This window comes from Myotis myotis, unplaced genomic scaffold, assembly GCF_014108235.1.
Source record: "Myotis myotis isolate mMyoMyo1 unplaced genomic scaffold, mMyoMyo1.p scaffold_m19_p_4, whole genome shotgun sequence".
Taxonomy (NCBI): domain Eukaryota; kingdom Metazoa; phylum Chordata; class Mammalia; order Chiroptera; family Vespertilionidae; genus Myotis; species Myotis myotis.
In genome coordinates this window covers 59,328,265-59,349,862 of record NW_023416346.1, presented here as the reverse complement: position 1 = coordinate 59,349,862, position 21,598 = coordinate 59,328,265, and the positions used below count along the sequence as shown (strand labels likewise).

The following is a 21,598-nucleotide window of genomic DNA, read 5'->3' as shown; positions in this document are numbered from 1 at the left end:
CCCGCAGGCCATGCGCCCCCCCCCCCCAGTGCACAAATCCCATGCACCGGGCCTCTAGTCTATCAGTGGTTCTCAACCTTCCTAATGCTGTGACCCTTTAATACAGTTCCTCATGTTGTGGTGACCCCCAACCATAAAATTATTTTAGTTGCTACTTCATAACTAATTTTGCTACTGTTTGAATCGTAATGTAAATATCTGATATGCAGGATGTATTTTCATTGCTCGCCACCCACAGGTTGAGAACCGCTGCTTTAAACATCAGGAGGCAATTTGGTATAGTAGTTCTGACCATGAGCTCTAGAATCAAACTGCCTGGGTTCAAATTCCAGCCCTACAATTTATTAGCTGTGTAACCTTGAATAAGTTTCTTTCTCTGAGCCTTGGCTTCTCAATCTATAACATGGGCATGATAATAATAGTTCCTCTCTCATAGAGTCATAATTTTTAAAAAGATGGCCTACGTAAAATAATTAGTATGGCAAATAGTATACATACTCTCAATAAAGCAGACCAATTATTATCATATTGCTGATACATATCAAAATTCTTTTTTTAAGCATCATTTTCATTATTGATAGTATTACAGATGTCCCCCCTTTTTTCTCCCCCTTGCCCCCACCACCCATGGTCCCTCCCCCAAGCTGCTGGCCCCTGATCGGCCCCCCCCACTCCATTTGGGACTGCTGGCCCACCACCCACAGCCCCTCTCCACAGCCAGCCCCACCCCCAATCAGCCCCCACCACCCCAATCAGCCCGCAGCCCCTCTCCCCACCCAGCTCCCCTCCTGATTGCCCCCCCCCCAATCAGGGATGGGGCTGGCTGGCCAACCTCCCATGGCCCCTCTCCCAGCCACTGACCCCCGATTGATTCCCCCATTTGGGGGTGGGGCCAGCAGGCCTACCACCCACAGCCCCTCCCCAAAGCTGGCCCCACCCCCAATTGGCCCCTCCCCTATGCTGGCCCAGGCCTGATCAGGCCCTGATTGGGACAAGCAGGCTGGCCAACCTCCTACTGTCTCCTCCTCCTGACAGGCCTGGCCCCAATCCACCCTGAATGGGACTGGGCCCAGCTGGACCCCACCTGTGCATGAATTCGTGCATGGGGCCTCTAGTAATATAATCCTATATAATAAAAAGGTAATATGCAAATTGACCATCTCACACTCACACAAGATGGCTGCCCCCATGTGGTCAAAAGATGGCTGTCACAAGTTAGCTGGCGGCGGGGGGCAGTTGTGGGTGACCAGGCCAGCAGAGGAGGGCAGTTGGGGGGGACCAGGCCTGAATGGGGAGGGCAGTTAGGGGTGACCAGGCTGGCAGGGGAGGGCAGTTGGGGGCAACCAGGCTGGTAGGGGAGGGCAGTTAGGGGGGACCAGGCCTACAGGAGAGGGCAGTTGGGAGCAACCAGGCTGGCAGGGGAGGGCAGTTAGGGGGGACCAGGTCTGCAGAGGAGGGCAGTTGGGGGTGACTGGGCCTGCAGGGGAGGGAGGGCAGTTGGGGGGGACCAGGCCTACAGGGGAGGGCAGTTGGGGGTGACAAGGCCGGCAGGGGAGGGCAGTTGGGGGAACCAGGCTGGCAGGGGACTGGTTAGGGGGTGATCAGACCGGCAAGCAGAAGCAATTAGGGGCAGTCAGGCAGGCAGGCAGGCAGGATAGCAGTTGAGAGCCAGCAGTCCCGGATTGTGAGAGATGTCTGACTGTGGGATTGGGCCTAAACCAGCAGTTGGACATCCCCCAAGGGGTCCTAGATTGGAGAGGGTGCAGGCTGGCTGAAGGACACCTCTCCCCGCCCCCGTGCACGAATTTCATGTACCAGGCCTCTAGTAAAAAGAATAAGGAAGAATGAATAAGAAGGAAATAACAAAAGGACCTTTTCTTTATGACCTGAGGTTTTACATGAACACACTAAATTTTGTAGGAGCATATTGACACCAAGTGTATGGCAGGTAACTACCCTAAAAACCTGATATTTTTTGGATCTCAAAATGGCATTATTCTTACTACTTTGCTGCTGCTATTTCTTTCCCATGTACATGTTCCCCACACAGCAGCCAGACCCTCCTAAATCTTAAGTTAAATCACATCACTTTTTTGCTTAAAATCCCCAAATGGCTCCCCATCTTGCTGGGTAAAATCCAAGTCCTTGCAAGAGCCTACAATACCCTACATGATCACTGCACATCCCTGCCCCACCTCCCAACCCCAATCCATTTCAAGAATATCTCAGATTTTCTTACCATTCTCCTTACTTCACCCCAGCCATACTGACCACTGTTCTACCTTAGCTTCACCGCATGCAGCTCCCACTCTGGGGCTTTTGGACTTGCATCACTTCTACCTAAAATGTTTTTCTCCTAGAAGCCTACATGGCTTGGGCACTTAATTCATGCAAGTCTCTGCTGAAATGCCATTGTCCCAATGAGGCTTTCTCTAACCATCTTATCTCAAATATCAACACCCCATGGACATTCCCCAACACCGTTACTCTGCTTTTTCTCCAATAGCACTCAATAATTGATATATTTATGTGTTTATTGCCTATCTCCCCTCACTAGGACATAAGTTCCACATGGACAGGGACTTTGCTTTTGTGCACTGCTCAATTCCGGGCACAAAGTAAGCACTTCGATGTTTGTTGAATTGTTTTAATCAGAAAATTTTCAAATTCCTTGTTATGCCTATAAGCAGGAAAGCTAAAAGGACTTGAGGCTTCTAGAAATATATTATTTCCCCAACTGTCATGGATTTGCACTAGAGGCACCAAACAAGTAGTTCCAACTAGACTCCAATCTACTAGGATTTGAAGTAAGAGGAGGGGAATCCAATCAATATAACCTCTTCTACTACACTCAGGGAATTGACTGCCAGCACTGAATTCTTTCCTTCCCCATTTCTCCTCAAGGTTCTCTCTCTTTTTTTCCCCCACAAAAAGGTCAGGGATCCCTGGACTACTGTGCTATAACTTACACAGAGCAGGTACCCAGACTGAAACCAGTCTTGGAACCAGTACATACCCAGGGTGCAGGCGAAAACCTGAATAGAAAGCCTTCTCAATCACACAGTTGAATCTTGTAGAAGCTTTTATTTCAATGACCAAAAAACTGCAGTAAATAGAATATATACTGATTGATTGACATTAGACATGCACCTCTACATGAAACTGCTGTTAGTTTTTGACAGGCCTAAATCTTTACAACTTATTTAGGCCCATCTTTGAATTTCTTTGACCCTGATATACAGGATCAGTTAAATTCTTCCTCATGGCACTTTAGTAATGAGAATTATGTTCACTGGCTAGATTCCTTTATAACTAAAGGCCTCTAGATACTCAGGCTGCCTGTACTACCTACCTCGAGACCATACTTTATATAGATACTTAAGTAAATCACAGTATAAGGAAGGGAGATAATTTAGAAAGCTGAATTATATTATATGAATATTCTATAGATTTTTTCCCAGCACTGATGGTCAAAACACTAGTTAAGTACCAAATCACTCTTCCCCCATTGCCACCCTTTCTCAGACACCAAGATGTGTATCAATGTCCCTACGCATCTGAAATGAACCCACAAATGACAGATTTTATCCATGTGGTCCCACTATCAAATTATAAAAAGCAGTTCCACTATCCAAATTATACAAAGCAGTTAATGGGACGTTCAGAAAAACATAGTCCCACATACAGTAATATGCATCTAAGAAGGTTTTCCATTCATCTGCCAATTATTTTCACAAGATTAACATTAAAAAAGCACAACCAAATACACATATAACCCTCAAGCCCCAAACACACAAAAATATTGGTCTTTGTTCATTCTCAGATGACCAGATACTTCCAGAGTGCCAAAGGTGGGAGCCAATCCCCCTGCAGCCTTTTCTTCAACCACTCTTGAACTACCTTCCTTTTTCCAAAAAGGTAATGCTGAAATCAGTCAGAAAGGCTTTCTGAGAAGACTGGCTTGGATTTCTGGGTCTGTTCCAGTCGATTCAAGATGAATTGGCTTGTATCAATGAAGCGTTCAACGCAGTTCACAAAACAGGCCTCAGCCCGACTGTCCAACTTTGGCCCAGGCTTGTCCATGCACTTCTCCTGGTCAGGAGGACAAGATAAGAATCACAAAGGGAACTTGGGAAAAAAGGAAAGGGGACTAACTTCTTGTTGTTTAAAGGAAACACCTCACCTAAAACAGTATCTGATGTGTTAATAATAGTTCACACTTGGCAGCAGCTTACTTTGTGGTGAGAAATTTTCTACAGCCTTACATCAAATTCTTATAACCCTACAGAATAGGTACTATTATTAATCCTCGCATTATAAAGAGGGGAACTGTGGCACAGAGATATTTTGCCTAACATCATAGTACCATAAAATTGTAGAGCTGAGATTATTACAAAACTAGAAAAGTGGTAAAATATAAGTTAATTAATCCTTCACTGAATTTGGTTATAACTCCACAATGCCAACTGTATTAAATGCCTTTAAATTTACTGCAGAATAAAAGGGTAAAAGGATAAATCATTGCAGCAAGACACCATAAAAAAACCTACCAAAGGGAAAAAAAGGTCTATGACCTGAGATTCTGTAACCTTGTCTACTTAAGCCAGAGGTTCTTGAGTCCAATATGAATAGTAAATTGCATGAATTTTCCTAAAACTTACAGAGTCTTGGAGGAGTACTTAATCATACCCAACACTGGACCAAATATAATGAATCACATTTTTTTAAAAGAATCAAAGCACTGCTCCAAGGCAGACAGGAGTTAGGTAAGCATTTGTCAAGGGTCAGAGTCCAACAATACTGCAAGTTTATGGGAAAAGGACTACGGAAACCGTTGAGTGTATATAGTTCAAGTTAAGCAGTTCAAATGACTTTGGTCATTATTCTATGCTCTGTACACAAGCCTCAAAACCTCTGCTTCCGAAAAATTACCCTTGTCCTCTGAAGTCTATGGGCTTTTATATATCAGGGCTGGGCAGTTATGCTGTTGTTGGCAACCAGAGAACAGTTTGATCCCAAGGCGCAAATGCCTTCACCCTTTTGCCAAAGTCCCCTCACAGGACATATTCAATTCCTCAACCTTCAGACCCAAAACGGCTTGGTATTACACAACAATGCAAGAAAAGGGCCAAGTAAGTGTGGAGAGATTACACCACTTTTATAGGTAGTGGGCTAGAGTCATTCATTTCTCACAGAGGACGGTTAGAGAAACTGGGTAATCAAGGTAAACCCTGGAACAGGACTCGAGGTTCCAAAAATAAGACCCCAGTATGGAGGGGCTGTCATCAGTCTTGCTGGCCTAAAGTGCTGGTTGGAACGGCGGCATAAGTCTTCTATGATCCCCGGTTCTTCGCACCAACAAAGCCTAGGTCCGGAGTGACAGTCCCCTAAAAAGCGGAGTCACTTTTTCTCCCATCCGGCTCGGCCCGTGGAATATAAGGAAACCAAGGGGTGCTGTCGGGTGCTCCCCCTCCCCGAATTCCGGACATCGCGGCGAGTCCCACAGGGCAAGGACAAGGGGAAAGTAAGTAAGGTGGCCAGGTCCCAGCCCCAGGCTCCTCACCCAACAAAGTTCCGTCATCTGGTGCACCAGCTGCTGGAAGCGCTGCTTCTGAGTCTCCACCTCGATGAAATGCTGCAGCTGCGGGTCCACTGAGCCCAAACCCGCCGCGGAGGAATTCGAAGAGGAATCCATCCCAGCCCGGCCACGCGCGCCGAAACGAACTCCGCACCAACTCGCCGACCTTCACGTGTCTCCGCGACGGAACCGGAACCACAACCCGCTGCCTTGGGGACCGCCTCTCCCGTGAGCGCACTGCGCTCGCGCGAGCTCTCCTCGCGGGCCCCGCCCCCTGCAGGGCGTTCCTCCCGGCAACCCCAGCGCCCCACTCTAATTGGTTCCTCCGGGCCCAGCTCCTCCCCCTCGCGCGCGCTGCGAACCCACCCCTGTCCCCTGCCCTCCGCCCTCTCTAGGCGCTCCTCCCGCGCGCGCACCCACGCCCCTCCCGCTCCCGGCGCTGCTCCCGGCCGCCTTTGCGCCCTTCTTCGGCCCTGCCTGCTGACTGAGGTCCCAGGTCTTGCATCCCAGCGCCAAGACGCTGTGCAGACATTGTTCCGAAAAGAAAAAATAAAGTAAAAAAGGAAATTACTTCAGACCACCTGGCCTGTTTCAGCCCCTCCAAGCCCGCCTGCTTCCAAATTGGCCCCGGCTTTCCCAACTACCTTGTTAGTGCCCGGCAGGGATTGCTCGGCCCATCTCTTGGCCATCTGGGCCCGCGGCTCTAATTTCATGGTTGCCCCCTCCTGACAGGGAAAAAAGGATCCAAGAGAATTCGGCTCCAATTGTAAGCTTTATCCCGATAACATTACATGCCTACTGTGTGCAAGGCACTGTAATTTTTAGCTTGTTAGTTTGATTCAGAGGCAGAATTTTCCAACAGCCAGAGGGGTTAAATGCCTAGGATCCTGTCGAATTCTCAAGGTAGGAATATGCCAAACCAAATGCTGCACAATAGTTTTCTGGAACACTGAGAGTTAGGGTGTTTCAGGGAGGCTGCATGACTAATCGAGAGAGCAAAAACCTTCATGCTTTCCAGTAATTTTATTTTATGAAAACACCCTCCCCTCCCATTTTTATGACACAGTTATATTTTTGCCAAATTCGGCCTCCCTCCCAGCAAGCTCTAATGCATACCCAAAAGAGCTGTTGGACCCCTCGTGAGGCTATTTACACCCTTCCCTCCCCAAAAACTGTTTCCATTCCAGAGTCAGTCTGTCTTAATACTCTTGGGAAATTTCTTCTCTGGAGGACAGTACCAGGCACCATAATTCCTTGGCCTTTGCTCAGAAGGTATTATCCCAGGGAATCAAAGAAGAGAGGCAGCCCTAGATGTAGAGAGGGGCCTTTGTGTATTCAGCCAGAGCACAAAGGCTCCAGGGCCTGCAGCTTTGGTTTGCCTCAAGAAAGTGAAATTGGAGTTTGTGGAGGAGAGTAGAACTAGGAAGCTTATTGGTGAGCTCAGGATTCTTCATCCATGACATCTAGAATGTTGCTCAGAAGAACTCTGAAAGTGGGACGTTCATCTGCTTTCTAAAACCAAAGAAAAAGTAAAGTATTATAATGAGTTAAAATCCAGAATTCAAGGGAAATGCAATGAGTGTGCAGCAAATGTTTATTAAGTATATACTATCTGCCCAGAAATATACCCTGTCGAGACAGAAAAAATAAAGGAAAAGAAATAGTAGCACTCTATAAAATATTCGTGCACTTTCCGTTGGGTTATTAATGTGATGAGGTCAATTTGCAAACCAAACTAACATACTGATTAAAACAGGGCAAATTCATTACATAATTATACACCAGTGCATTATTATTTTGCATCCTCAACTGAAAAAATGGTTATCAAATTTAAGTGGTTGACAGAACTAAAATCCTATAACCTTTGGTAATTTTTAGTTGGGTTTCAAACACTGTTTCTATTATCTCATAGTCAAAAGTAACAAGGAATTTTAACATTTTGAAACCATGGACTGCATCACTGGGCAGGGATCCTGAGCACCTGAGACTTACTGTCTTGTCTAGACTATTGTCATGGTCCACAAGCCCCTGAGGTATTTAGTGATTGCGGGCATAGTCATACCACAAAGGTCTCAATTCATCAAAACCAAAATGCCATCAATTTCTTGTTCCTATGAATCAGTGGTTCTCAAACCTAGCTGAGTATCAGAATTTCCTGGGAAGTTTAAAAAGCTATTTCTGGGTTCTACTCCAGATATACCTCATCAGAATTTCTGCAGATAAGGCCCAGTCATCTGTACTTTTAAGAGTTCTCCAAGGATTCTGATGTGCATCCAATTTGGAGACTACCACTTTAAACAGGCTGTAGGGAAAGTGCCTCTCTGAAACTGTTAACTAACAGAGTGAGGGTAACCTAGCTGGGAGGGAGCATAGCCAGTCACCCTTAATCCTGCATGGCACAGGAGATAGAAGGGAAATGTCTTCAAGAGGTTCTCCATACTTTCTTTGTGACCCAAGTCATTTGTTGAAGGAAAACTTGCCATGCTCTGATCCAGATCTCCAATTTTCACCCCACCAAAAGGGCTTTAGATCAGTGATGGTGAACCTTTTGAGCTCGGCGTGTTAGCATTTTGAAAAACACTAACTTAACTCTGGTGCCGTGTCACATATAGAAATTTTTTGATATTTGCAACCACAGTAAAACAAAGACTTATATTTTTGATATTTATTTTATATATTTAAATGCCATTTAACAAAGAAAAATCAACCAAAAAAATGAGTTCGCATGTCACCTCTGACATGGGTGTCATAGGTTCGCCATCACTGCTCTAGATTCACATATGTGCTTGTTGGACACTGTCTATCCTTCTCTGTTTCTAGTAGGGCAGAACTAAGAGGTTTAGGTTGCCAAATTAAGGTTGCCAAGGATCTACTGAAAAGTGGAGAAGGCACCTCTGGAAGAACCAAAGGTGAGAGCAGCAAAGCATTTTAGTAATAATGGGACAGGCCCTTTATTTTCAAAACTAGTGGCCCTGTGCACAAAATTTGTGCAGGGGAGGGGGTTCCCACACCCTTTCCAATCAGGGAACCCTTGGGGGACATCTGGGACCGCTGGCTCCTAACTGCTCATCTGCTTGCCTGCCTGATCGCCCCAAACTTCCTCTGCCTGCCTGCCTGATTGCCCCTAATCCCTCTGCTGCCTGTCTTATCGCGCCTAACATCTCTGCCTGCCTGCCTGACTGCCCCTAACTACCTCTGGCTGCCGGCCTGATCTTGCCCCCAACTGCCCTCCCCTGCTGGCCTGATCAGCACTAATGGCCTCTGCCTTGGCCCTCACCACCATGGCTTTGTCCAGAAGGAAGTCTGATGTCCAGAAGATGGCCAGTTGACCCGGTCTAATTAGCATATTACCCTTTTAGTAGTATAGATAGATTATATAGGATAGGGTTGCTTAAATGGGGGGGAGCCTTTTTCAGCAGGAGATGCTCTTGGCAGACAAAAATACATAACCCCTATATCTGGACTGATAGCCAGTCGTATGCACTATACTGCCAAACTGGTCATTAAAATATTGAACCACTTACTTACACCTTACACCAAACAGCTGTTCCCCTTAAAACCCCTCTTCAGCGCCCACCTTAGGTTCTGCCTTCACAGTTTACCCAGATTAGGTTCTGATTGGTTGGTTTCTATGCCAGTCAGTGTCAAAAGCTCCACCTCCTAGGCAGCCATTGGCTCCTCACAGTTCACCCAGATTTGGTTCTGATTGTTGGGTTTCTATGCCAGTCAGTGTCTCCAGGTCTATCAAAGGGGCTGATCAGCAGCCCCAGTGGAGGCCCAAGAGACAGAGAGGCGTGGCTGCTGGCCAGGCCCTGAGAGAAAGAGAGAGGCAAGGGCTGATCAACAGCTGCCACAGAGGCTACGGATCAGACCCTGCTTCTCTCTCCAGGCCTCTCTTCGGGCCTGATATGCAGACCCCTCGGCAGTCAGTGCTGGGTTGTAGCACCTGCAGCAGCGTCAGTCAGTGCTGAGTCGCCATGGTAACCCAGCACTAACTGCAGGACTGACTTGCGGTAGGTTGAGCCTTCAGTCATTTTGGATGTTATGGACCCTGGGTTTTTATATATTAGGATACCACATGCCCCATAATGTACCATATTTTTAAAAAAGAGCACTACCTGTTTTAGTTCCCTTTGGGGTCATAGGGTCATTATTTTTAAAATCTCACTTAGGACCACAGCCAGGAAAGGTTGGCAGTAAAGTAGAAGAAAGAACCAATGACTCCCAAGGGAATAAACACAAATTTTAATGACTTTTTAAAAATGCCCATACATTTGTCTGAGTGCCTTTGACTGCTTGTGTATACTAGGTGACATGGCCTCACCCCCTTTCCCTAAAGCTGAGTTGGTACTGGAGTCTGCAAATAATACTCTAGTGAGGATTGGAGTGGCCTTGGAAAGCCTCTGGCTATCAAAGGATTAGGGTGCTGGCTGGGGTCCTAGAATGTATGTAGCTCCATGCAGCCAGGGAGAGTGGGGACTGGGTGCCTGGCTGGCTAAATGATAAAGTAGATTCAGGGAAATAATTTAAGAGGTCCCAGTAAAACACTTACCTCATGCCAGCAGCTGTACATGATGGTATATACCCTTTCTGAAGCTAGATGAGGCCTGTAGAGACGTAGGCCTTGGGCAATATGTTCAGCAGTTTCACTGTTAGTAAATCTCTCATATGGCATCTTCCCCAGAGAGTAAATTTCCCACATCAAAACCCCTAGAAAATGAAAAAAAGTAGTCATTTTTCAGTCTTTTCAGGTAGCCGGGATCCTACTCTTCCTAGATTAACCTCAAAGATTAGATTCAGTTGATTTGCCCCTCTGTGCTTTTTGTGTTTTGTCCAAACTTCCACTATAGTACTGACTACACTGGAGCTTAATTGGGGTTTCAGTGGACCATTAGGTCCTTCAGGAGAGAGACAGCATCTTTTTTGTCTTTGTGGTAATAGGGTCTGGCACAATCCCTAGTACATAATCAGTATTCAGAAGCTGTAGAATACTGAATGAATTGTTTGTTCCCCTCAATATTTTGTAAGTAGGCAGGGATTGTGTCTAGTTTACTGGTTTTATACCCTGACATGCTGTAGTGCCAGACATAGTAAGCACTCCCTAAGGATTAGATGAACGAAAGCAAGAACAAATAATCTCTGTACAGTTTGCAAAGTGTCAGTTTCCCCATTGTATTTATAATCTTAATCACTCACCAAAAGCCCAAATGTCAGATTTGCTGCTGAACTTGCTGTACATAAGGACTTCTGGTGGAGACCACCGGACTGGAAATTTGGAGCCTACTGAGCTTGTGTATTCATCATCCAGAACATACCTGCAAAGAATTCAGGACTTGTTAGTGTTAGGATTTGGAGAGTTTGGTATTTATGTTTTCTTGGCACAGTAACAAGAGTTGCACACGTACATGCCCACAGGCCATCCAGTGTCTTCTACAAATGTTATTTTTAACATGTTCCTGTTCTCATATCTGATTTAGCTTTCCTGATTGACAATATAGTTACAGCAAGGATGAAATGAAATAAGATGTAATAAGTACTCCCTTTCTCTTCTCTATCCTTTTCCTTTATCTTTTCTTCTCCTTCCCTTCCATCTATTCTGCAGTTGCCAGTGGGACTTAGACTGATTAAGAAAAGAAAGCCTTGTCTGGTTTTCTTCAGTGGTTAGAGAGTCAGCCCACGGACAGAAGGGTCCCAGGTTCGATTTCAGTCAAGGGCACGTACCTCGGTTGCAGGCTCAATGCCCAGCCCCCAGTCAGGGCACATGCGGGAGGCAACCAATCGATGTGTCTTTCTCACATCAATGTTTCTTTCTCTCTGTCTCTCCCCTTCTCTTCCATTCTCTTTTAAAAAAAAAATCAATGGAAAAAAATATTCTTGGATGAGGATTAACAAAAAAAAAGGAAGGAAGGAAGGAAGGAAGGAAGGGAGGAAGGAAGGAAGGAAGGAAGGAAGGAAGGAAGGAAGGAAGGAAGGAAGGAAGGGAAGGAAGGAAAAAGAAAGAAAGAAAGAAAGAAAGAAAGAAAGAAAGAAAGAAAGAAGAAAAGAAAAGAAAAGAAAAGAAAAGAAAAGAAAAGAAAAGAAAAGAAAAGAAAAGAAAAGAAAAGATGGAGTAGAGTCAACAGGATTAACAGATCAAGATAAGGTATTGGAAAAATTTAATTAAAAAAAGAGGAGGGAGCCTGGCCAGCATGGCTCAGTGGTTTGATTCCTGTCAGGGCATATGCCCAGGTTTTGAGCTTGATCCCAGGGGGCACGTGGGGCATGCATTGATCGATGATTCTCATCATTGATGTTTCTATCTCTCCCTTCCTCTCTGAAATCAATAAAGATATTTTTTAAAGGGAAGGAAATAGAAGAAAGGGATATAACAGTAAAACAAAAGAATGAAAGAAGTGACAAATCATTCAGAGAAAGAAAAAGTGTAGAAAGATGTTGGAAAAGACTAGAATGAGAAAAAAAGAAAGAGAAAAAATTGAAAACTATGATGTCTCCTCATATTTGTACTGTGCTATTTTTACTTTTAGAGAGAAAGATGAAAGAGGCACCCTCACCTGGACAGGCCGAAGTCAGATACTTTAACAACTCCTTGATCATTTACCAAACAGTTTCGAGCCGCCTGCAGTACAACAGATAGCAGTGAGAATCCATCCCTGGCATACAGGTTAAAGGCATAAAAGCTTCTTCCCACCAGGAGAGTGAAGCAGAGGCAGCCTCATCTCCTTCAACTAGTGACACCATTCCACCTAACAGGAGTTAGTTGATGCTACTGAGAAACATTTATGCATTTTCACCACATGTAAAGTGACTTGTTTCATAAGTGAAACACTGAGCACATGCAGAATGATTTCATTGACATTGGCAATTCCACAACATCCCTTCTTGAACTGAAATGCTGTGAGAATTAAGGGAGAACAGAAGGCAAGTGCTTTGTTTTCTACTTTTCTGCCAGTGGGCCTAGGGCCCTTTGAGTCTTGACCTGGCTGAAATTGATGGGGGCACAAACTCATGCCTCAGAGGCCATGCAGGCAAACTGATAGAGTGAAGTGGGTGGATAAAGATTGCAGGAAAGTGGAGAGCATGCCGCTTGTCTAAAGGAGGCAGCTGCTCTTCAGCTCCAGCATGGCCTGTGAGATTGTGGACCTGGTGTTACAAGATGGTCTAGACTTTCGAGAGAAGCTGGAAATTCAGTTTTTTTAAAAATATGAAATGCATATTTTTAAGTGTTTGCTATATATAACATTTTTTAAATAACATGCACCCGCAGGTGCCCAGTTTGTGACTCTGATGTAAGCAAATGATGACTCTGTGTCAGGAGCAGCTCCTTTGGGAAGCAGGGTTGCTCTTCTATTCCTGAAGGACCCCACCGTTTCCTTGGCATGGTACAGGGCTGGCAGTAAGTGACTGCTCTATTTCCCACCATGGCAGAACTCATGGTATTGAGGCTGGAGATCCTTGAAAGGCTGACCACTGGGGCACAGGCTCACCTAACTTTCAGTGTTTTCTAGATAAAACTGAAATGATAGTGTCAGCAACCCTCCTCATCCATGTACGATATGTCTTTCTCTGCTACTTCCACCCCCTCAGCCCTTAATCCCAGGCTAATCCTTCTGAGGTCCCACCAGGTCTCTGTGAAGGAATTGCTTTGACTCCAGGTATTCCATGGCTTCGCAGACATCCTTGCACATCTCCAGCAGCTGCTGATTCTGGAAGTGGTGGCGCATCTCCCTCAGGTAGTTCAGGAGGCAGCCATTGGCCATGTACTCAGTGATGATAAAGATGGGGCGCTGTTTGGTGCAGACACCGTACAACTGCACCAGCTTCTCATGGGAAAGATTCCTACAGGAGAGGCAATGAACCAGTCTTCCCCTTCTGGCTCTGCATACCAGTCAGAAAAGGGCTGGAGTAGAAAGGGGTTGGCCTGGGATTAGAGTGTCAGATAAGGGACCACAATAGCAAGTTGACTTTCCTCCTTCCCACCCTTAATCCCAACAGTACCTAATATGTGAGAGTGAGCAGGGACTTGGGACTCATCAATAGAACAGGAAACAAATCGAGGAATCAATGAACACTAAGGCTAAATCAGAATCAGTCTTCCTCTTGAAAGTTTTATATTCCACAACCATTCGAAATGCTACTGAGATGGTAAGCACCCATGATCAACACTAATTTCAACCAATATCTAAGGCAGATAAATGATTACCTTAGAAGCTAGGACTTCTACCAATCAAAGGTTGACCTCATTCCTTGGTCCAAATCTCTCACTAAAAGTCACCTTAAACCACAATGGATTGTCCTGGTAATTCCTAGACTCCAGCAACTGGATTGAAAGTTGAGTTTGGGCTGTAACTCACATCATGACTTTGGCTTCTTCAATGAACTCATCCTCAGACATGGAGCCTTCTTTGATCATCTTGATGGCCACATCATACTGGCCTCTCCATTTCCCATACTTCACTACCCCAAATTGTCCAGTCCCCAGCTCCTTCAAGAAGGTCAGGTCCTTTGGATCAATTTCCCATGATCCTATAAAAACAAAGCCTTAGTGTGAGTCTTTGGGAGTCATGTACATATAATTCCTACAATAAATAAGAATTCCTACTTGGAATAGAAATAGGCAAACAGTAAAAGGGAAATTCTTGGGGGTACTAATCCACCTTTGCTCAGGTAAATCTCAGGGACAAGAGATTACTGGTTGGAGGAATTTTGGAATTTTAGGTGCAAGTCAGCTATAAGGGAAGAAGATAGACTAGATATCTGAGAACCCTTTATGTTTATGATTATGCGTTTTTTACCACAATTTTAAAAATAATCACTTTATGAATTTATATTTTTGCAGTCCCACTTCGAGCCACCAGAGGGGGTAAATCATTAAATAACTTGTTTAGCTCTGTCTTAACCTTCCTTGAGGCAGCTAGTGCAGAACAGTGTGTTGCAAGAACACTCAAAAGGCAAGGTCTTTTTTCGTTGTTATTGTTGTTAATCCTCACCAGAGGATATTTTTGCCACTGCTTTTCAGAGAGGGTGGAAGGGAGGGAGGGTGGGGGAGAGGGAGAGAAGGATAGAGAAACATCTATGTGAGAGAGACACATTGACTAGTTGCCTCCTGTATGCACCCTGTATGGGCCAGGGATCAAACCTGCAACCCAGGTACATGCCCTTGGCCGGGAATCAAACCCAGGACCCTTTGGTGCTAGGGCCAACACTCTAACCACTGAGACACATCGGTTAAGGCAAGGCAAGGTCTAATTGGGTCGGCCAAAGGTAGTCCTTGCAACGGTCTAGTCCACCCTACCCTGGAAAAATACACAGTTACCGTAGCCCAGGCCTGCAGTAGAAGGTGCATTCTTGTTTTGTTGAGACACTGGATATTTGAGCCTAGATATGAGTCCTGAAACATACAGAGGGCATCATGTTCTTGGTGCAGTGTAGGGGTGAGATACCTGACACACCCTCACTTAAAATCTCACACTTCCTATGTTCATCTTTCTAGTACATTTTGAATCCCAGAAGATCTTCATGAACCCAACATTTTCTGGAAGTTACTCCTCCCATAAAAAAGTTTTTAGGTACAAAAAATAGAAATACTAATTAAAACGCACTACCCAATTAAATATATCCCCACCTCCCAGCCCAGGCTTAACTCACATTCTATCTTCTCCATGAAGCTTTTTCCCTCACCAACTTTTCAGTTTTTAGAATGTCTACACTACAGTAGATCCTCAAATAACGTTTTCATTATAATGTTGATGAGCTGCCATAGGAACTTAACACTTGTTTATATCAATTAGACTATGTTAAAATTGGTTTTGTTATACATCATTTTGCTTAAAGTCCCAGAACCTATTGGTGATATTAAGTAAGAACTTACTGTACTTACAAGCCATTTTCTGATGTTTTCTAACTTTATATTCTTTGAGTGCAAGGACCTTTGTTAATAATTTTCTGCATTTTCCCTCTAGTACCGAGGAAATTGCTGAGTACACAGTAGTAACTCAATGAATACTTGCTGATTGATTAATCATCAGTCTCTTCTATGTTTTTCCTTAGCACTGAGCATAAATCACCAAATAAGAAGCCAGTCCCAATGGGTATAAGGTCTGTCTTTGACTACCTCTTTAGTTGAGCACCACCGAGCATCACAGGGGTTGACTTTCACAGCTACTTGCACTGACTGCCCTGTGAGGCTTATTCATCCCGTCATCACCTTGTTCTGAACTGCTTCTTCTGGGGCTTGGCACACCCTTCTTTGGTGTCCCTGGTACTCACCTGCAGAGTTATGCTGATGGTAGTTAATGAGCTCAGGGATGGTGCTGAAAAGGTGCTTCTCAGCCAGGTAATATTGGCTCTGAGGTGTGGAACACACAACATAATGGCGTATCACCCCTTGAGGGTCCCTGAAGAAGTAGATTCTAAGTCAGCAACTTGGGAACAAGGGTCATGCAGGACCCAAGAAGTGAAGTGAGATGAGTTTTGAGTTTAAGGGACAGAGGAAATACAAGGGGCACACCATTAAGGAGCTGTTGGGTGGGCACCCCTGTCCTTTGTCCCCAGGGCCTTGGAAGAGTAGCACTCACCCTGTAGATTTAGCAAATACAGACACAGTATATTTTCCAGCTTTGCTGGAGTCTCTGACAATGAAACCTCCTTCCTTCCCCTGAAACAAACAAACAAACAAACAAAAATAAGCTTACTCTAAGGAGGAAGTGGTGCTCACATCTGCATCCAAAACCTGGGAGAAAATAGAACAACCACTGCTTTCAGTGCCAACTTCCATGATTCACCTGCAACCTCATTGCTTTTGATAATGAAGAGTATAATTGGGACCCAATAAAAATGATGGTCTTGACACTGCCTTGCCTAGTGGGCAGCAGCAAGCCCTCAATTCAGGATCCTCACGTTTTGTGCAAGGAGGATGCCATTTACTTGTGGACACACACTTACCTCTTGCTTTAGCAGTTCTTCAGCTTGACTCCGAGTCATGTGTTTGGAATACCACCTGTAAAGGCAGAGTGGTTGAGTGGCTCCTAGACCATGGTGTAATTGATTCCAAGATTAGAGTGTCCATCCTACTGATTCAGTCAATCCACTCAACCCCTATTTTTACTGAGTGCCTATCATATGTAAAGCACAACTGCATCACTTTCCCAAAACTTAGTTGGTACTGAAAATTCATGGAAATGGAGAGTAGAGGACAAAGACAGGTGGCAGAGGGTTGCAGGGAAGGGATCAGGGACAGGACACTCAAGGACAATCTATTTCTATGATTAAGGAGAAAGGATAATGGCAGAAGTTTGACATTTTCACCCTTTCAAATGTGTCCTATCAGACTGTCAACTCTGTCTTAGAGTGTGGTTCTTTTGGATTTTTGGGGATGTGGTGGTCTCCCCACCTCTCATAAGCAGATAGTATTTGTGGCGAAGGTAAGACATAGGCACTAGCTTGGGGTGGTGGCATCATTTGACCCAGTTAGCAGTGATTTTAATGAGTATCTTAAAATCAAAGCTTTGTTGAAACTTCAAAAACATATATACTATATTCTATTCCTCCTGGAAGATTGCGCGCTGGAATCATAAGCATACTCACTCATACATTTCTATGGAGTCTTCTGCTTCAGTGACATAGTTACTAGGGATGTAGCCTTCCTGCCTGTAGAGGAGACATTGTGGTAGATAATCCAGCATTCCCATTCCCCAGGAAAGAAACAGATTCATAGGCCCATACCCCTGAGACCAATCTCAAATGGAGGTATATAAACCATACCCCTCCCTCAAAGAGGATCATGTAACAGATGCATGGTTTGGCTAGTGAAATGTGTGGCTTCTGCACATGTGACATCAATTATTTGTGCACTACAATATTTGGGCCAGAACCTACAGGCTCAGAGAGGTGGCCACATGTAGAGCTTCACTCTGGGAAGCACTTGGAGGGGCAGCCTATTCACCTTGATGTGGGAAGAACAATTTCTGATTGGAATACTGAGTAAGGAAATTATGTTGCACGTGTGTGAAGTGGGTGGTCACAAGGCTCAGGAAGGGCTGTCATGAACTCACCCATTTTTCTTTTCTTTTTTTGGACTCACCCATTTTTATCTCGTGCTCGCCACCAGGGTAAATTGCTTTCTTCCAGGATAAAATATTCATCACCCTTCCGTAGCTGTAGGTCATTTGCATTCATTGGCATGTAGTCATAAAGGGCCACAACCTTTTTCAATTCACTTGTGGAAACTGGTGCTGCTGTTGGCTCAGGGGGCAGTGGCTTTTTCAAGATCTGCATAGGTAGGAGAAAAAGTAGGGTGGTTTGGCTAGACATTAAATACTCTCTTCTCTCCGAACTCTCTGGTTTACTAGAGACACTATTCTAATCCAAATCAGGCATAGTAAGACAGTTTATTCAGCATCCATTTTTAAGCACTTATGCAGAAGTTCTCAGCTTGGAGTGCACATCAGAATCATGTAGGGAAAATTTATTTAACAATCCTGACACCCAGACAGTTTCCCAGACCAATTACATCAAAATCTTTGGGGATGGGATCCAGATGTCAGTACTTTTAAAGCTTCTGGACAAAAACCATTTGCAGACACAATCAGGAAACCTATTTGGCACAAAAGGTAGGTACATGGATCGACTAAGTGGCTTTGAGTCTCAGTTTCCTTGTTTGTAAATGAGCATAATAATTTCTGCCCTGCTTTATTGTGCTTCACAGATATTGTGTGTTTTGTTTTGTTTTTGTTTGTTTGTTTTAGAAATTGACAACCCTCCACTGTCAAAAGATTATGGCTCGGTTTATTTCAGTGATTTGGAACCAAACTCACAATATCTCTAAAGTATGCCTGTATATGAAGAAGAGCTTTCTAGACCTCAAAAAGTAACCAAATAAGCAAGTTTGAAGTAATATATTAGTAATAGGATGAAGGTATTGGGTGTTAACTATTAAATTCTTTTATGTTTGAAAATACTTCTGTTTTAAAAAATCAAGATCTGTTTTGTTTTAAACAGGTGATTGGATTAAATGGTTGCCAAGGGCTTCCGAATAGCCCTCTATCTTTCCACTGAAGGGGAAGTCCTAATTAGAAGGACAAATTCCCTGTCTTAGAAAGAATATCAATTAACAGTACCAAGTCCCAGAAAAATTCGAAGACTGGTGTGTTTTCTGTGGTAATTGTAAGTTTCTATTTGAGCAATAGCAGCGCCCAATTTTCCTGTATACCTGGTCCTCCTCAGGTGTGGGAGGAAGAGGCTTTTTTGTCTTCCGGTGAGAACTCCCAGATTTTAAGCCTGCAAAATAAGATACCAGTGATGATACAGAATGCATATTAGGAAATGGCCTGGAGAGTGGTTTGGTCAGGGACTTTGCCCTCTCTTCTCTGCAGTGCCTTTAGGCAAGTTAAAAAAAGTCTGGGTGGATACAGCCCCATGGCAGGTTGCACAGCTTGGAGAACAGAGCACTAGCTGGATTTCAGCACCCACCCTCTCCCAGGCCCCTTTGTGCAATGGCCAAAATGTACAAACCTGGGTTTGATAGACCCTTGAAAGAGTGTATGATAGAGTCAAAGGAGGGAGAAATGATATTGATCAGATCTCTTACTTCCATTCCTGTTTTCCAAAATTTGGCAGCCCATAGCATTTTTGGCTGTCTGAGAGCAGCAGAGATACTGCCCGTCAATCCAGAAGCAAGGGTGGTATTTCTGTACCAGATCACTGTTATACCGGATTACTGTAACAGGAGAGAAGAGAGAAAGATCACATCTAACATGCAGGAGAATCAACCATTTGCATGTTTTCCTCTTCAATTAAGCTTAGTGGTGAGCTTCAAACAACTGCCCCTTCATCAGCCACCCAGGAGAGAAGCAGATAGCAAGGCCAGCTGGCTCCCATGCCCAGCCCCAGAGAGGTCCTGTGCAGTTCTCTTCAGTGGTCAGTCATGATAACTATCTCCTGACCAGCATGATAAGAATATCTGATGTCTCCAAAGCCCAAGAACAAAAATATGTTATCTGTGTTTTCCCATGTGGCCATTATAATCTTCTTGTAAGGCAGCTGTTGATTATGATGTGTTTTTTTTCCAGATAAGGGACACAATTTGTCCAAGCCAAACTCTCACTTCAGCTTTCAATATACCAATGTCCCAGCTCCCTGAGTCAATACATCTCTAAATATATTTTAGAGATATTTGCCTTAGAGAGAACTTCTGCACCAGGCTTTCTGTGTTCATATTCTAATCAACAGAGTAAGCTTAGGGGAAAATTAAGGTGATTCTGCCTCTAGATTTTATCTAGAATAAACATGGTTTTAATCTTCCTAGGGCCACCAATGTGGGTTGAGCTCATTGCAGGAGATGAATGCTGGAGCTCTATTTCTGTTCTAGGGTTGTGAGGATCAGAAAATCTCCCCGAAGCTAAAGTATTTTGCAAAGAATGGAGTACTTTGCAGATAAGAGGAATTGGTATTATGGTTTTTAATACTGTGGCATCTCAAGATCCTTCACATGGAGTCAGTTAGGTAAGTCTTCCTGGGATTATGTTGTTAGATAACAGGGAAGCAAAGACAACTGAAATAACTGACACTAGCTTCCATTGGGGCAAAGATCTAGGCTGGTCTAAGACCTAGGCTGGTCTAAGCATTGGAGGACATACACATCTTAGCTTTTACTGCTAAGAAGAAAACCTGCATAACATTTTTTAAAAAGATAACAAGCCCAGCTAGTGTTCAGTGATTGAATGTTGACCTATGAACTAGGAGGTCACAGTTTGATACCCGATCAGGGCACATGCCTGGATTGCGGGCTTGATCCCCAGTAGAGGGTATGTGGGAGGCAGCTGATCAATGATTCTCCCTCATCACTGGTGCTTTTATCTCTCCCTCTCTCTTCCTCACTGAAATCAATAAAATATATTTTTAAAAAGATAACAAAACAAAACCTTCCTCTATAGAGACCAACTCCAGTCCTTAAGAACTTGTTAGTCATACTCCACTCACTTAAGGTTTTTTTGGGGGGAGGGGGGCATGGAAACTTCTGGTGGCCAAGAATAAAAGAACAAAAGTGCCATCTTTTTCTAAAAGTGCTATCTTGATCCCTGACTGGTTTGGCTCAGTGGATAGAGCATCTGCCTGCGGACTGAAGGGTCCCAGGTTCGATTCTGGTCAAGGGCATGTACATTGGTTGAGGACACATCCCCGGTGGGAGGTGTGCAGGAGGCAGCTGATCGATGTTTCTAACTCTCTATCTCTTTCCCTTCCTCTCTGTAAAAAATCAATAAAATATATATATTTTTAAAAAGTGCTATCTTGATGTTTTTCTAAACATGGATTTGAAGATTTCTAACCACTTTACCATGCCCACCCTCACACCTCACTTTTTCAGCATTCCACTTCACCATTGCACCAGGTATAGGATGGTGAGAGCTATTCAGATGCAGTGTAGGCTATAAGGGACTGCATCACCCATAAAGAATTTTAAAATAATAGTAAAGCCAACCAAACATTTGTCTGAGTTTTATTATTACCAGGCACTGGCAATTCTGAACAATATTCCATATACTCCTCTCAGCAAGAACTGATTGCTCCCATCACTGCCACCATCTACCCCTCTTCCAATGACACTACTCTTGAAGACCCTGGGTGCAAGCCTGGGCACTAGTAGATATGCCAAGAATTTTTAACAACTAATTACTCTGATAAATGAAGGTATACTAATATGCTAATGAAGGGACATAAAGCTTCCTTCCTCCCCACCTCCAGCACACATATTTAGAACACACCCTACATTACCAAATAACGTCTGCCTCTTAAGAGGTTCCTTTAAAATGGTGGCCCTTTTGTGTTAGATAATCCAGAGCTGGTATTTCCAGATACTTAGGAGAGAATTGCAAAAGCAGAGGGTCTGTTATGGACTGAATGTTTGTGTCCCCACAAAATTCATATTTTGAAGCCTCCCAATGTAATGGTATTAGGAGAGGGCCTTTGGAAGGGAATTAAGTCATGAGAGTGGAGACTTCATGATTGAATTAGTGCCATTATAAG

The 21,598-nt window shown here is 44.2% G+C and overlaps 2 protein-coding genes across 2 annotated transcripts in view; both read right to left on the bottom strand.

Moving 5' to 3' along the window:
* Positions 1–3,064: 3,064 nt before the first annotated feature.
* Positions 3,065–5,806, bottom strand: TIMM8A (translocase of inner mitochondrial membrane 8A). Its single transcript, XM_036305640.1, has 2 exons — positions 5,564–5,806; positions 3,065–4,092 (listed from the first exon to the last, which is right to left on the bottom strand). Exons 1-2 carry the CDS (start codon positions 5,693–5,695, stop codon positions 3,931–3,933), a joined length of 294 nt encoding a protein of 97 aa, XP_036161533.1. The 5' UTR covers positions 5,696–5,806; the 3' UTR covers positions 3,065–3,930.
* A 467-nt stretch (positions 5,807–6,273) lies between these two features.
* Positions 6,274–21,598, bottom strand: part of BTK (Bruton tyrosine kinase) — a 32,657-nt gene continuing 17,332 nt past the window's right edge. The window contains exons 6-19 of the mRNA XM_036305742.1: positions 19,164–19,292; positions 18,786–18,853; positions 17,658–17,845; positions 17,162–17,224; positions 16,520–16,574; positions 16,153–16,232; positions 15,845–15,972; positions 14,892–14,966; positions 13,930–14,101; positions 13,198–13,414; positions 12,130–12,194; positions 10,775–10,893; positions 10,131–10,288; positions 6,274–7,090 (exon numbers count right to left, since the gene is read on the bottom strand). Coding sequence (XP_036161635.1) covers positions 7,019–7,090; positions 10,131–10,288; positions 10,775–10,893; positions 12,130–12,194; positions 13,198–13,414; positions 13,930–14,101; positions 14,892–14,966; positions 15,845–15,972; positions 16,153–16,232; positions 16,520–16,574; positions 17,162–17,224; positions 17,658–17,845; positions 18,786–18,853; positions 19,164–19,292 — 1,589 coding nt within the window. The 3' untranslated portion in view covers positions 6,274–7,018. The remainder of the gene's footprint in view (positions 7,091–10,130; positions 10,289–10,774; positions 10,894–12,129; positions 12,195–13,197; positions 13,415–13,929; positions 14,102–14,891; positions 14,967–15,844; positions 15,973–16,152; positions 16,233–16,519; positions 16,575–17,161; positions 17,225–17,657; positions 17,846–18,785; positions 18,854–19,163; positions 19,293–21,598) is intronic.

What these genes read in the sequence shown, in the direction of transcription:
- TIMM8A (XM_036305640.1), bottom strand. Translation starts at nt 5,695, where the DNA reads ATGGATTCCTCTTCGAATTCCTCCGCGGCGGGTTTGGGCTCAGTGGAC. An exon ending in AGATGACGGAACTTTGTTGG is followed by an intron (nt 4,093 to 5,563) that starts GTGAGGAGCCTG and finishes CCTCCTGACCAG; the next exon opens with GAGAAGTGCATGGACAAGCC.